This window comes from Nanorana parkeri, unplaced genomic scaffold (assembly GCF_000935625.1).
Source record: "Nanorana parkeri isolate BGI_ZX_2015 unplaced genomic scaffold, ASM93562v1 scaffold59, whole genome shotgun sequence".
Lineage (NCBI taxonomy): Eukaryota > Metazoa > Chordata > Amphibia > Anura > Dicroglossidae > Nanorana > Nanorana parkeri.
Genome location: NW_017306327.1, coordinates 568489 through 583548, shown reverse-complemented (window position 1 = coordinate 583548; position 15060 = coordinate 568489). Strand labels below are relative to the sequence as shown.

The following is a 15060-nucleotide window of genomic DNA, read 5'->3' as shown; positions in this document are numbered from 1 at the left end:
AGTATTCATTTAGAATGGCAGCCATTGCTCAACTCTAGTGGTCTTCAGTGGACCTGTGCTAAAAGCATACCACAAGGCACATGTGTATGAATGGGCCGCCTATTGTGTAAAATACTGCTCATTAGTGTGTTTTTGAAGGGCACTTTAAAGGAGAACTATTGGGAGAGTAAAATATGCTCTTCCAAATAGTTTGGCTCTATAGCTCGAGAACTGAATGATCACCAAGGCTCTAGAGAGACAGAGCCAGCTGTCAGTCAGGCAGCGGGGTGGATCCTGACAGTATTGTCGGTATCCTTCCTGGTTGCAGTGCCATTCTGTTCTGACTTTGGGTTACAGGAGTACATTAGCAAATGTCCTCCCGTGACCCACAAGAGATTTTGGCTATAGTTCACTTTTAAGTGAATCTGTGGTCTCTTTAAGATCAGAGATCTCTGTTAGGGAAAAAAAGTGACCTGGTAACCCACCCTCAAAACAGTAACTGACCCCCTGCTTCTACCACTCTGCCTACACATACCCCCATGTCTACAAACACCTGGTGACGGGACCCAACCTCCCGCCACCATCCCAACAACCCCTGCACTCACTAATGTACCTGTCAACACCCAAGCATCCCCTTCCCCAAGCTTGATCGTTCCGGAAAGGGCACACGTTTACTAGTACATTATATATTGAAAGCTGCAGATCAGTCATTGTGCATGTTTTTAAAAACTTTCCAGATTAGGTTACAGATGATCGGTAGTACAATACACTCTTCTGATTTGTTGTCTTGTACTAAATGTTCTTACAGCAGACCACAAGGCAACTTGGCTGACAACATGCTCCACAGGCTGTGTATATGGAGTATTGCACAATCTTTGGGAAGTATATGACCTGGATATCGGAGCCATAGAGTAATTCAATGGTCATGGTTGTTTTTAAGGTTTGTGGTCAATTTTGTTTTATATATTTATATTATGTTATACCACATAACCAGCAAAAAGGCTGTCGTTTGTATTAACATAGTCTATTTCTAAAGCTCCATCAGCTGTGTGTTCACTGTTAAATAGGGAAGAGTTTCACCAAGGTCCCAAGGAAACTTTTTTACAGTCATATTAAAATCTTAGCTATTTCAAATGCTCATTTAATCACTTACAATGGATGCTGCACCTTTAATGTTGAAAAGTTTTAGTTTCTTGCCGAATCAGCTGGTTCCCTGAACACTGGCTCTGATATCCTCTTTTAAGGTGGCTCCGTTCCATTGAAGGGCTCTATGAAGCCACCCTTGTGTCTACTAGTAAGCTGGTTGTGTCTCCATAACACACAGACACAGCAAGGCAAACCATTCTCCTGCTCATCCTTCCTCCTGCCTCCACAAGCTAGTAGATGAGCAGTTGCTGGAGACTGCTCTGTCTCTTGTGATCCTGTATAGGACAAGTTCAGGGAAGCTGAGGTGAGAGAGTTGGAGCTGTTCAGAAACATGATGACTGTCAGTGCCTGGGGAAACATTTAGGCCATGTTCACACTTGGTTGATCCATAACCGTACAGCAGTCGTGCATGAAACTGAGCGGATCGCCACGTGGTGACTGAATCGCACACCACCGCTGATCGCGCTGGCAGTGCGATTTGTTTTCTGATGGCACCCCAGCCGCGGCAGGCAGATCACGCGGCTTCCCGCCGTGATTCCACCCATACGATGGCAGCTGAAAAAAACGCACGATGCTTGTCGCGAAAAAGGGTACATTTATCAGCGATTGCCGCATGGATATAACACACTGATAATCAGTGGGGCCACATGGCAAACGCTGTGTGCAACCGCACACGAACATGTGGTCCCGGGATCACTCAAGTGTGTAACTGGCCTCAAAGCAATGCTTTGATGGGCAATGTATATTTGTTTGATCTGGATTCAGTACTGAAACATATTTGAGAGTTTAATACTACTTTAAAATTGTATTGGCATGAATGGCAGAGAATTTCACACTTGTGTTATGAAAGGCTCTTTTTTCCCCCTGCATATTGAGTTTGACATTACATGCATTATTTTGTTTGAAGCAAGAGATTCGAATGATTGGAATCTCTGCATACATGAAGGCTGCCCATGTCAGTCTGAACAGGAATGCTATGCCAGGAATATACATCTGTGCAAAGGAAGGCAGCTATCTCTTTTGGAGAACTAGCAGGGACTTGGCTGCGCTCTCAGGCCTGACATATGTTTTCAGTTTAACTAAGCATCTTAGAATCTTTCTTTGCCTGTCTGTCACATCCTCACTGTTGAGGAGGAAGTTTATGAGACATACAAAAATGCACAGATGTTCCTTGTCATCTCAGCACACTGCTTTTCCAGTGGGTGACATGCTCATGCTGCTTTTGAATGCTGAATTTGCTATTCCAAAACCCCAAGTATTGCAGTTATGGAGTGTGAGCAAAATGTTTCTTTCGCACAAAGGCAGAGCTAGACATTTTCATACATTTACTAGATAGTGTCTTGTAAAAACTAGGGTACACTGTACATACAATTGAAATGGCTTTAGGTGTTGGTCAGAGAAAAGCCAATGTCCTGACTGCACAGCTTGTATATAAAGAATTCATGTTCCTGCACAGGGGGTGAAGTATGCTAAAAAAACTGGTATAATAGAGTTCAGTCACCATATAAATAAAATGTAAACTATAAAAGGGATGACTGCAATAAACCTGGCTTGTATTGGTGAATGGGAATCCTTAAAGAAGAACTCTGGGCAAATTACAAATGAACCCTTGCAGTGGGGCTACCCCTCCAGGCACAATCAGTGGTGTCAGTTGTGGCAGTGGCATTCCATTTGAGACGTATAGATGCAGAGCAGAAAGTGTGGCTCTTCAGGAGGGAGTGATGGTCACCGTTTTGAGTGGGCTTGGGCGAACTCACATGAACTGGGTTTGCACTAAGCTCAGGCTCATTACTACTACAAAATATCGAACAGCATTCGCCAAGTCTCTGATGGTGTTATTTAATGTTCTGAGGACATTTTTCATATGAGCGTTCATGTGAAAATCTACCAGCGTATGGTCACTGATAGACTTTCACATGAACGCTCATATGAAAAATGTACTCAGAACATTCAATAATGCCATCAGAGACCTGTAGAATGCCGTTAAAAATTTTGTTTGGCTTTTTACATTGTTTTTGAATTAATGGAGTTTCCTGAAGTACAACCACATTCACTGTTAGAATTTTGTTCATTCAATAAAAAATTTCCCTCCTGCTACTTACATGTTTTTCGTCACTACAGTTGAAATTGACCATCGGTTTGGCCCCATTAACTGTTAGAGGATCAAACGCATGGTCCAAAAACAAATGTTTTTCAAACAAAATTTTACTGGCATATGGCCAGCTTAAAGTGGACCTTTACCACCTTTCACTAAAAATCCCATCAGCATGCAGCTCTGCATGATGATTTAAAATCGTATTACATTCATTAGCTATTCATTTACTTACACATAGAGTTTATCTACTTCCTGGTCCAGTTTTGGCACAAATGATGTAATGTGCCACAGCGTTGCATCCTGGGAAGGTTACATCAGCAGAGCATTCCTGGGAAATCTCATCTGTAATCTCATGAGATTACAGGGAAAGGCATTTTCCTCCCCTGAGATGATGTGCATGGTCACATGTCCTAGTCACATGTGCCAGAGTTCTAGGAAGCAAAGTAAAATCGTGTAACCTGCCCTTAGTCAACATGGCCACTGTCAGAAGACTGGCAAAGAAAAGAAAAATAAGGAATGCGAAGAAAACAAAACCTGCAATTATCTGTTTGTAGATTGTCATTACTAAACATTCTTGAAGGTGTGTTTTGTTGTTGTTTTAAAGATAAGAATAAAGTTCCTCTTTTAAAGTAGTATTTTTACATATATCTACTGCTAGTAATCAGTACATATATGCCCCAACAATAAATAATATTAAAAAAAAAAGTTAACAAATACCAACTAACTTACTAAGTTCGTGCCGCTCACTGCTGGCTGCAGAAGTCCCGGCTCCCCAACGCTGTGAAGGAGGAAGTGTGGGCGGGAGCATGCACAGTCCAGATCAGCGGAGGGGAGAGGAGAAGAGCAACACTAAAGCTGAATGGACGCAGCAGGGAGCACGCACGCTGGACAGATACCGTGGGACCCAAGGTGTCTGCGGTGGATCAGAGACCGGCACCAGTGCTGGAGGTACTGTGGAAAATGAGTGGAAGGAAGAAGCTGTTCGGATCAAGAGGCATCACATACGATAAGTCCTTACAGCAGCATTGGAGGGGGAAACTGCCTTTAATGTCATTTTAAGTAATAAGAGTGGTTATTACAATGGACAATCCAGTTCCACTTGATTATAAGATATCAATGTTAAGTCACCTTGTGTCTGGATTTCGTCCAAGCAATCCTGGTTAGCCAACAATGCCAAGTCAGACCATAGCTTCTAGGTAGGTCAAACTCTGTACTGAGGAAGTATATAGTGTATGGCCAAATATACTACACCTTTGATGTGATTGCCTTATCTCGTAGCTGAGGGATCTGTTGTTAGATGTATACTGATGATAGTGGAATAAAAACTGAACTGCATGACGGCACTAATGATATGAAGTAATATTCTGCTGGTTAGTTGAGGGATGTGGAGCTTCTGGAGGTCAGTTTTAATGTAGTACTCTATGCAGTCTAAGCATTTAAATTAAATTCATTTGAGGATTTGGATAACCTAAAAATGTTTCCAATTTGCTCACAAACCTAGGTAGCATTCAGCAATTTGCTTTTATTGTGCTCTAGGACTGTGGGGTTACCTTGCTCGTCAAGTTACTTTGTGATTGCAATAACCAGAGTTCACTTTTCTTTACTGAATATACTAAGTGCTAGTTATATCTGCACATAAACTGTAAGATCAGACTGTCTGAATGTGGGCTGAACAAGAAAAAACATTCAGCGTTTGGCTGGCCTTAAAGTGACTCGTCCTTGCCAGGTTCTTTTAACATTGCCATGTTGCTCCCACAATTGATTGAAAATACAACTGAGAGATTTTAATATAGATGAGTGAAACGCTACTATGCTGCAGTAAAAATATTGCTTGTGTCCATTACTGATAGTTTCCTTCCTGTGAATGTGGCTAGTAGATGTTTAATGTTTAGATGTATATGCACTCATAGTGCGTTGCTTGATTAAAGTTTGGATTTCCAGCAGTGTTCTCTTTGTTACTTTCAGGCTGTATATAAGTGCACATTTATTGTTGCATGGATTACAATGTACTAGACAATCCAGACCATATAAATTCATCATACTTTATATATTTTCTACAGGGGCTGATCTTGGGCGTTTCGTATGTATCTGCACATCTGCTACATACTTGTGGTTTCTTTTTACTTCTTGGCATACCAGAGATTTTCTTTAAATATGTAGAAGCTCAAGAAGAAGGGGCCTAATGAGCACAACTAGCCAGTAACGAAAAAATACCAAACTGCATAACTCGAGAACAAAAGTTGAGCAAAGACATACGGCTGCTAGTTTGTGGCATGTATCATGGCAACTTTGGCATGCAAAGAGGTATATTAATGGATATGTCACTGTAGAACCTCAGTAATATTGAGCAGGGAGGTAGTGCATGACTAAAATAAACAAATGGTTAAAGCTTATCTCAGGGTAAAAAAAATCTGCACTGCAAGGGTTAACTGCTGCTTTTTGTCTAGAGGTTTGGTGAAGAGGACTTTTACTAATCTGATCCCAGCAGTCATCACTCACCTCTTTCCCCCCTGCTCTAGCTCATTGGCTGTCTCTAGGAATCCTCATGTATAATGCAGGGCTATGGGTGCTGCACTAGAAGTGATGATGTCTGTGGGCCTCCTACCGCCAGAGCAGGCTTCAAGACCATCCAAAATTCACACAGTCTATGACCACCTTTTATTTTCGCTAAAATATACAAATAATATAAACATTTGTAAATATCTGCCCCGATAATTGGTAGATCCCTAGTTGTAATACATGTAGAAGCTGGCCAGGATGTATCACTTTTAACAAAGTTGTTCAGCTTGAACATTTTCAGGTTTTTATTGCCATGTGTGTCCTAGTTGGGGAGATTTTACTTCCTGCCATGGTGACAAAACAAAAAGTTTAGTGTCAAGGTGGAGATTTCAGGCTCATGTTTTAGTGTTCCACTTATTCTTGCACGTATAGACCAAAGCCATCTTTATACCACCTGTGGTGCTTGTCCCACATATTGGGAACATTGCACTAAAACTGAACTATATCTCAGATGTGTGTTTAACTCTTACTTCTCATTTGCATTCTATTTTAGTGAACCCATATGCAACTTTTTATTCCATGTTAAAAATACAATAACAAAATCAGTAATTCACTTTTCTTTTCATACCAGTTGAATTTGGTTGTGGTAATCTATTGGCAGATCATTGGTGAATTCAGGATTTCCTGGGTAACATGAAGGCCCAAAGATGGACCCTTCTCCACTGCAAAGGAGAATATAGAAGACTCAAGAGTTCCACCTGATTGTTGCTATGGTTACAAACAAGACATATTTAAAAGCGAACTAAAGGCAAACCTTTTTTGGGGGCTTTTAATTATCTTTTCTCTAAAACAGCCGCGCGTCGTGTATCGCAGAAAAATGGTACTTGTAAAATCATTGGAAAATAATGGCACCCGCAGCGCGATCGGTGCACACCTATACGACTCGTGACCACGCGGTAATCTGCACAAAATCGTGCTAGGGTGTTGAATAGGTGTGCACCGGCCCTCAAGCACATTTTTAAATCTATATTTGACAAACCCAGAATTATGCATCTTCACTTCAATTCCATATGATCTACCTCTTTGAATCTAGTTCTCCTCTTCCACATTCTTGAGTTTATTCAGATTTCTGCAAGTCAATGTGTCTTTAGTACTTTGCAAAATGCAGTAAATTGCTTTTCGAAGATATCACAAGCTTTCTCTTGAACGCTGTTCAAATGTTTCCTTCATTGTTGTAAAAGGAAAACGTGAACAACAATTATCACAGGCTTGAACATTTCCTTTATAACCATATCTGGTGTGTGATGCGTGGCATCCTCAGACCCCAGAAAAATATAGTATAAAACGGAGGACTAGTCAGAATGTTTCTATGGAAACATGCTAGTTAAACTCTGATGGAAAATGGTGATAAATGTCTTGCTTATCATTATGGAATGAATTGTATTGCTCTGCTATGCGACATTTGTTTCATCTGCAAGTTACAATTTTTCCTCATTTTAGAAACCTTGGCAATTATACCTGTTTTCATGCAAAGACTAGGATGTTGTATACTGCAACACTAGCTTATTGTTATATCTTCCAAACATTACAATAGATGTAAACACATTTAATGAAAATAAAAATCTTTCAATAAAATAATACCTGGTGATCCTGCCGTAAAGTGTCTTGCTTAGTCACTTACTGCAATGTAAATCATAATAAACATTGTACAAAATGAGTCAAACCAAAATAATTTTCATCCCATTATACCAATATTCCCTAAGAGTAGTTATAAGGAATAGATGCATCCATCTTAATGTGAAAAATGTTCTTTCAAAGATGATGTATTAATAACCTATTAAGGCCCCCTTAAGTAGTAAGCACGGTTTGAATAGTTCAGGGGGTCAGTAGTAAGTAACGCAGAGTGCTGGGGCATGGAGTTAATAAGGCAAAGATCAGTAGTATGTAACTAAGAGTGCAAGGGTAAGGAGTGAGTAATGCAGAGTTCGGTGGTCAGGAGTAAGTAACACAGAGTGCAAGGATCAGTAGTGCGTAATGCACAGTGCAGGGGACAGTAGTAAGTAACTCGGAGATCAGTTGTATGTAATGCAGAGTTCAGTGCTCAGTAATAGGTTACGCACAGTGCATGGGTCAGTAGTAAGTAACTCAGAGATCAGTATTATGTAATGCAGAGTTCAGTGGTCAGGAGTAAGTAATGCACAGTGCAGAGGTCAGTAGTTAGTAATGCACAGTGCAGAGGTCAGTAGTTAGTAATGCACAGTGCAGAGGTCAGTTGTAAGTAATGCACAGTGCAGAGGTCAGTTGTAAGTAATGCAGAGTGCGGGGATGAGTAGTAAGTAATGCACAGTGCAGGGATGAGTAGTAAGTAACACAGAGTTCAGAGATCACTAGTATGTAAATGCAGGGTGAAGGGGTCAGTCGTATGCAACACAGTGCTAAGGTCAGGAGTAACTAACACATATTTTACCCCCCTCCTCCACTCAAGGAAGCAAAAATACCCTCTGTGTACAAGCAACAACTTCCCTAAGCTAAAGTCAGACAACTGCTCTGATCTGAGGTCTGAGAAGCATCGACCCGTTTTTAGATTCAAACTCTGTGCTTTAGAGAAGCAGTTTATGTTGAGGTTTCCACACTCTCTCATTCTGTTTGTTCCGATAACCTTAAATTAATATAGAAGAGAGATGGATGATGACAACCAAAATACAATGCTGGGAAAAAGTTAATGCCTGTAGCAGATGGCCATTATTTGTTATATATATATATAAAAATGTTATATGGCCAAACGTTTATGGACACCTGGCTATCACACTTGTATTGGGATGTTGGTCGTCCAATTCCAAAATCATAGGCATTAACATGGAGCCCCCCTCCCTTCCCATGGCTATAACAATCTACAGTTTTCTGGGAAAACTTTTCACATGTTTTTGAAGTGTGTCTGTGGGAATTTGTTGTCTGTAAGCCAAAAGAGCTTTTGTTAGGCCAGATAGTGATGTTGGACAAGGAAACAGTCATCTTGAAACAGAAAAGGGCCCTCCCCAAACCGTTGCCACAAGGACGGAAGCTCACAGTCATCTAAATGTCTTTGTATGGTGAAGTATTAACAGTCCCCTTCACTGGAAACACCTGGACTCCAGTCATTTGGAGGGTTGTCCTCATACGTCTGGCTATACAATGTAGAATAGTGTAGAATCACTCATAATGTTACTTAGGATCACTTAGAATGTATAATGCACATGTGATTCATCAACCCCTGCAGTGCGTTATTGCTGGTCTCTATGAGGTGCATGGCAAAACCTTTCAGAGCTTACAGTTCTGATGACTGTATGCCAATTCCTGATCTGTCTGGTCTTTGGACCACTAGTGAACATCACTTTTTTTCTTATGACATAACTTCTTTAGATTACTTTATGGGCACCCACACTGCAAGATTTCTAGTAATTAAACTTGACACATTGTAAAACTATTATGCTAGAAGATACGGTGAACTATATGGCTTTCTTATACATCTGCCTTGAGAAGTTCTTTAACCCCTTCATGACTGAGCTTGTTTTTAGTTTCTGTTCGTAAATGACTGACACACTTTTGACATTTTTGCTGTGTGATTCTTCCACGTCAGTAATATACTTTCTTACAAAGTGCACCCACACATATTATATATTGTTTTTTAGAGGACAGATAGGGCTACATATTTATATCACATATGTGCGTCTAACGCCTCACTTAGGACAAATAAAATATAAAAAAAGAGGAAAAAAACGTTTAAAAAAAACACTTTTTTCCCAGTTTTGATTTGTAGTATTTTTTTTACAAAACCAGCACAGCTAAAAAAATGCAATAAATACATTCATTTATTTGTCCCTTATTTTATTTTATTTTTTACACATTTTTTTATTTTTTTTACACTTTTCACAATTTTTTTTTTTTTTTACACTTTTCACTTTTTTTTTTAACTTAAAAATGTTATTTTATTTATTTAATTATATCAAGCAGATTTTGTGAATTAATCTCACTGTTACTGCATGATAAATTAATAAATTTTTGGTTATTATCAGGCTGCTTCAAACTTCAGAACAGCCGATAATAAGTTAGTGACACTGATCCTGCAGCAGTTCAGGATTCAGCTGTTACTAAATGTTTTCTGATTGTTGCAACAACGATCAGCAAACAAACATTCTTCTTCCAGGAATAGATACATTGTAGGAATAGACACATTTTGTATCTATTCATGAAAGAAAAAAAAAAAAGCCAGTATAGCTTGAGAGAGATATCTCTCGATCTATACGAGCTGTCAGAATGCCGGCAAAAGCCGGCATCTGTGTCCGCTTTGCTTTGACTCTCAGACACCCGATATTAAGGTATCGGGTGTCTGAAAAAGGTTAACCCTTTCATTAATGAATGCCTCTGTAGTAAGGGCAGCCATTAATGAATGTTAAAAGCTGATTCTCAGCGATTAACAGCCCTCTAAAGCAGCAAATAACTCGTCACGTACAGTGTACGTGACAAGTCATTTGGTCCCTTTGTGGCTGGACGTACAGTGTACGTCTCCCGTCACGAAGGGGTTAAATTCTTGTCAGCGGGCCTTCCTTCCTGTAGAAGGCAGTAACAAAATGTACTCCGTTTTCTGATGATCTTTTATCAGTTGGAGGGTATAATATAATATGTGGTGTTTCCTTTCATAACAGGAGCACCATTTAGACTTGGCTTACATTCAGTAGGATTATTTCATCCAACCTTTTGCCAGGAAATAAATTTTATTTGCCATGTCAGGAATACTTCTTGTTTTAATAACCTTTTGTGAGTGCATATGTATGCGTCTGCCTGTTTGTGAGTCTTTAGCCACATTCCTAATTGGTCTTGATTACAATGGCTGACCAGCACTGCTTAACAATAGAAAAATATTCCTTAAGTCGATTTGCTTCTCTTTTCGCCAGGATTTTTGCTAAAAATACGCTTCTCAGCTTGGCTGCCTGCAAGTGGAAAAATACAAGATTTTGCGTTGGTTGGGAGACTGGGAAAGATTGTGTAGATGAGGCCAAACCTAACTTGCATATCTGTTTTAAATGCAAATATTGCTTGCTGATTTGTGAGGCTGCCCGTCCTGGGCTAAGTATTCACAGGAAATATCATATTGTTATGTTAGGTCTGCATTGGTTCCCATGCCAAGGATATAGATACATGGTTAGTAAGGTTAAAAATAAAATCACGGCCTGAATGAGAGAAATCAGTCAATTCCCTCATCGATGCTAAACAGCATGGATAAAGGAATCTCCCCTGCTGGCTATTGTAATCAGACAGCTGGCACCCATGACTGGCAGAATAACCAAACAGTGACTGCATCTGACTGAATTTTGTTGAGCCCGGTAGTTCTATCAGGATGACCCACGGGTCATTTCAGTTTCCCAGTAAATGTGGCAAACTGAAATAACCCTCCCCTAGTAGTTTACCTTTTGGGGAACTGCCACTTCCCTCCACTATCAAGCTTCCAGTCTTAAAAATGGCTTTGCGTGCCCATCGTGGCATGTGTGCTTTAGGTTGCTGACCCCTGTGCTGGATATTACTCTCCAAGGCAGGCCTGCAATTGTAAGGAAACGTAGCACTCTTATGTCAATTCAAGATTGGTGTGTAATCTTTAATTCATCAATCGGTATGCAGCATATGTCTTGGACAAAATCTCTAACATGTTTCACTCATGCTTGCGCTTAATCATATAGCATAATCATAATGTTGTGTGCTGATTGATGAATTCAAGATTACACATCGATCTTCAATTAACACATGAGTGCTGCATTTCCTTATAGTTAGAGTATATTTTGTGGCTGGTTGAGAGCTGGTGTGTGCACTCTTCCAGCGGATCCAAGTGGACCGACCTGGAGCAGCCACCTAGTACATATGCTTTGGAAGCAGGCCTGCACCATTCAATGATTGCTGTGCATGTAAAATCCCCGTGTAGGAGTTCCCTTAGTTTAAGTTATTTGAACAGAAGTTTTAAGCTGGGCATACACTGGTAGATATTCGTACGACAGTTAAGAGAAATCTTGATTAAACCTATCATAATGCCATCAGTCACCTGATGAATGTCCTTCAAAATTGAGTTTGATTTAAACATTGGATTTTGGAATGAATGGAGTTTCTTGAACAAAAACCACATTCACTGTTAGAATGTCCTTTGAGAAAAATCTGCTGGTGTATGTCCAGATTAAAACTGCCCATCCACTTATATTTTTTTTAGTGTGGATGGATGAATCTCCCACTGGGCACAATCACCACTGTCAGAATACCCAAACAGTGATGGCAGCCAATTGTCTGGCATCACTGTTTTGCCCAAAATTGTCGAATGGAAAAATGCCAGACAAAAAGGTGCCCACAGGGCCACCCATTGAAAGAGTATTTTCACAGTGTATGGCCAGCTTTAGACTGTTGGAATATACTATACCTTTGATGTGAATGCCTTATCTCATAGCTGAGGGATCTGTTGTTAGATGCATACTGATGATAGCGGACCAAAGGCTGAACTGCATGACGGCACTAATGATATGAAGCGATATTCTGCTGGTTAGTTGAGGGATGTGGGGCTCCTGGAGGTCAGCTTTACCATAGTACTCTATGCAGTCTAAGCATTTCCATAAAATTCATTTGAGGATTTGGATACCATAACCATTTTTTTCTATTTTATCTGAAAATGTCCGCTCAGATCTAGAGAGCTCGGGCCGGCCGTTTTTTTACTACGGCCGGCCCGGAGGTGGTTAAACTCACAAACCTAGGTAGCATTCAGGAATGTGCTTTCATTTTGCTCTAAGACTGTAGATCTACCTTGCTTGTATGGTTACTTTATGTTTGCAATAACCAGAGATCACTTTTGAATGAATATACTAAGAGCCAGTTATTTCTGCACATAAACTGTAAGACCAGGCCGCCTAATGGGAGAGAAGATGCAAGCATGACCGTGTGCCTATTTGTCTTAATTTGCTTTTGATCACTGCATTTCAATATTAATATGAAGTAAATAAAGAGTTTGTTATGGTATGGGGTATGGCATTAGTTAGACCTATTTTTAATAGTAACTCTCAAGCAACCAGAAACTACATTCATCCGTAATCAATCTCCGTGGATGCCGGATAACAGGGAGTTTACTGTATTAGAAGCTAAATGTAGCTTTAATTTTTTCCAGTGGACACAAGACTCAAATGGGTTCAAGTACTTTACTAATGTAAATATACCGTTAACATTTTCTGTAACCTCTTCTTTTTTCACAGCTTTGTTAAATATATGTTTCTTTTTTTTCTAGTCGCCTAATGATGACCTCAGAAGTATGTCTTTATCTGGGCACGTTGGGTTTGACAGTCTTCCTGACCAGCTTGTCAACAAATCGACTTCACAGGGATTCTGCTTTAACATATTATGTGTTGGTAAGTGAACTCCATTTCATGTATTTGATTTTGCAAGGTCTGTCTAAGACTCACTACGCATGAATCTGGCTTTACAATCTCTGTGCAATAAACGTTATTTTTTGCCAGAACTATTTAATATGAGGATATACCTAAACTACCCAGTCAATCCGTATACAGTCAGGTCTTGCACTTCATAATTGGTAGATCTAACATAGACTGTGCAAGCAGATGTAATGTGTGTTGTGAGCTTAAAGGAGAACTATGGAGTAAGGGCTTTTCTCATAGTTCTCCTAAGGGTAACGGGAGGACACAAACTAGCGTTCTCCCGTGACCCAATGCTCAGTATACCGCGAGCTAGCCGCAGCGTGGACGGATCCCGACAATACTGTCTGGATCCACCCAGCTGCGGGATTGACAGCTGGCTCTGCCTATCCAGAGCCAGCTGTGCCCGCCCTGTCCCCCGTCCGTTACGCCAGTCTACGCTGGAGGATCAGACAGGGGAGGGGGGGAATCCCCGCAGGGAGCCGTGAGTGACAGGCACGGCTCTCTGCAGGGATAGATCGAGATGTGAACGAGTGCCGGTATGTGTTCGCTCACTTCCCAATCTACTGAGCAGACCCGTGACAGTTTAATTGTCACAGGTTGGCTCAGATTATAAGGCTGAGTGGAAATCACTCGCCTCATAATTATCCTTTAAGTAAATTCATGCTACAGGAGCCAGGGGTTTGGTTTTCTATTTATAGTGAGCTGTAGTTTGAGCTTTGTAGTTGTAGTGATTTAAGCAGCTTGGGAATGGTGGCACCCCCTCTTCCACCTGAAACTCTTAAGAAGCCAAGAAATCCTAACCCAAATAGACTGGAACTATAATCAGGCTGTGACAGCGCTCCCTTGCAGCCTCCTCTGCTGCAACGATGATGTGTCCCTTGGCTTGCGGGGGTATCCCCACTGCAAGGGTTAAGAAAAGTTTTACCCGGAATTCTGCTTTAATGTGAGCAACAGATTTTAGTTTCTCTTTGGTGGCTAGCTGAATGGAGTGCTCGGAGATATATGTATTGAGCCTATAGTATCAAACCCCCACCTCTCTTGTGCACATACTGCCTGCTGTCATATCCTCCCTCTCTCATAGGGATAAAAGGCATTGCCTGGAAAACATACAGAAAATGCAGGCAAGACAAATCAAATATGCACAGCTACTAATAAAAACAGCTTTGCGTGGCCCCTAAAAATATCCTTTGCTTCCCATATTTTGCACAGGTATTGGCTCTGCTCTTTTTTATTTATCTGCCCTGATGTAGTTAGGTGTTTAGGTGACCTTAATACACTTCACAAACATACAATACATGCAAAAACAGTCGGATAAGAACTTGTTTTAGTTACAAAAGATGTGTTTCGTTTCATTGCCATAGAGTTTATTTACTTGCCAATCTGTTTATAATATCTGGTTGACAGAATGTTACGGTTTCCATCTGGTGCTGCTTGGCTGTAAAGGGGGAAAGTCCAACTGTCATGTGACCTTATTGCTGATATGAAAGATGTGGGATAAAGCAATGAATGTAGAGTCAGTGAACTAATGGAAGCCTTATATGCTTACAGCTTCGATAGTTATATAATGGTGGGTATTGTTCTTTATAGTATCCCCTTGAAAGCAGATAACCGGCTGAAGATGTACATGTAATGCTGCATGTAAAGATTCAAAGATCACTTACTATTATGTCTGCATGTCTGAGTAACAGGTATTTGCAGATTCAAATCTTACTGGAAAGCCTGAGGCCATAGCTGGTAATATAAGTAGCTATCACTTTGCCTAGCACTACATGTGCATGATAGTGGGTGGTCAAGTCTTTATGGACCAGTTTTGTTGATCTGACCATCCAGCACCAACGCCAAACTATCTAATCATGAAGAACACAATGTAACAAATGACCAGATGCATGCACTAGTTCTGACATGTTT

At 40.5% G+C, this 15060-nt stretch overlaps 1 protein-coding gene across 5 annotated transcripts in view; it reads left to right on the top strand.

The window, feature by feature from the left end:
• Window positions 1-13010: 13010 nt before the first annotated feature.
• The window catches only part of SEPT11 (septin 11), a 36229-nt gene continuing 34179 nt past the window's right edge, over window positions 13011-15060 (top strand). For all 5 annotated transcript variants that reach the window (XM_018576188.1, XM_018576186.1, XM_018576187.1 and 2 more), the window contains exon 1: window positions 13011-13125. In XM_018576188.1, coding sequence (XP_018431690.1) covers window positions 13029-13125 — 97 coding nt within the window. In that variant the 5' untranslated portion in view covers window positions 13011-13028. The remainder of the gene's footprint in view (window positions 13126-15060) is intronic.